This window comes from Wasmannia auropunctata, unplaced genomic scaffold (assembly GCF_000956235.1).
Source record: "Wasmannia auropunctata unplaced genomic scaffold, wasmannia.A_1.0 LD327577.1, whole genome shotgun sequence".
Lineage (NCBI taxonomy): Eukaryota > Metazoa > Arthropoda > Insecta > Hymenoptera > Formicidae > Wasmannia > Wasmannia auropunctata.
This window is the reverse complement of record NW_012035313.1, coordinates 1-634: the sequence shown is the minus strand read 5'-3', so window position 1 is coordinate 634 and position 634 is coordinate 1. Positions and strand designations below refer to the sequence as shown.

The following is a 634-nucleotide window of genomic DNA, read 5'->3' as shown; positions in this document are numbered from 1 at the left end:
TGTAATTAATCACTAACAAATTTAATACTTGTAATGTTAAATTTCTCTACATCAAAGTGACTTTCTCGATTAATTTTTATTATTTTTATTTGATATTAGGAATATTTTTAATTAAATCTTCTCTTTTTGAACTTTTTGTGCATATATGTGACGTAAAATAAAAACAAATTTTTTAATAATAAATGAAAACAGAAGTTAGTTGTTTTACCTTAGTGATTTGACCAAAACCGCTAGCAGATTCAGCATGACTAATATTGGATTTTACAGAGCTGATCATTAATGGAGTCTCTCTGTTCTTACATAATACATTAAAGATAGTATTAATTTCTGAAGGATCGCCAACTTTGGTAGCGGTACCATGTGCCTCCATGTAATCCAAACAAGATGTCGGTATTCCGCATTCATTGTAAAATTCTGTTAGTAAAGTACTTTGCACAAACGACGATGGGAATGTTATTTCTTCTTTTTTGTAACCATCACTGTTTAATTTAATATGCGGACATATGGCATAATTTCTCTTCGCATTCTTCATTTTTTGAAGATATATCACTGACACCGTTTCGCTGCGCACATAACCATTTGCAGCAATATCAAAAGATCTGCAACAACCGCTGAGTGAAACAATACCTGAAAG

General features: G+C 30.9%; 1 protein-coding gene across 1 annotated transcript; it reads right to left on the bottom strand.

Moving 5' to 3' along the window:
• Positions 1-172: 172 nt before the first annotated feature.
• LOC105460149 (fatty acid synthase-like) lies at positions 173-623 on the bottom strand. The gene has a single exon (XM_011706592.1). The coding sequence runs from the start codon at positions 530-532 to the stop codon at positions 173-175; it is 360 nt and encodes a 119-aa protein (XP_011704894.1). The 5' UTR covers positions 533-623.
• Positions 624-634: the final 11 nt, after the last annotated feature.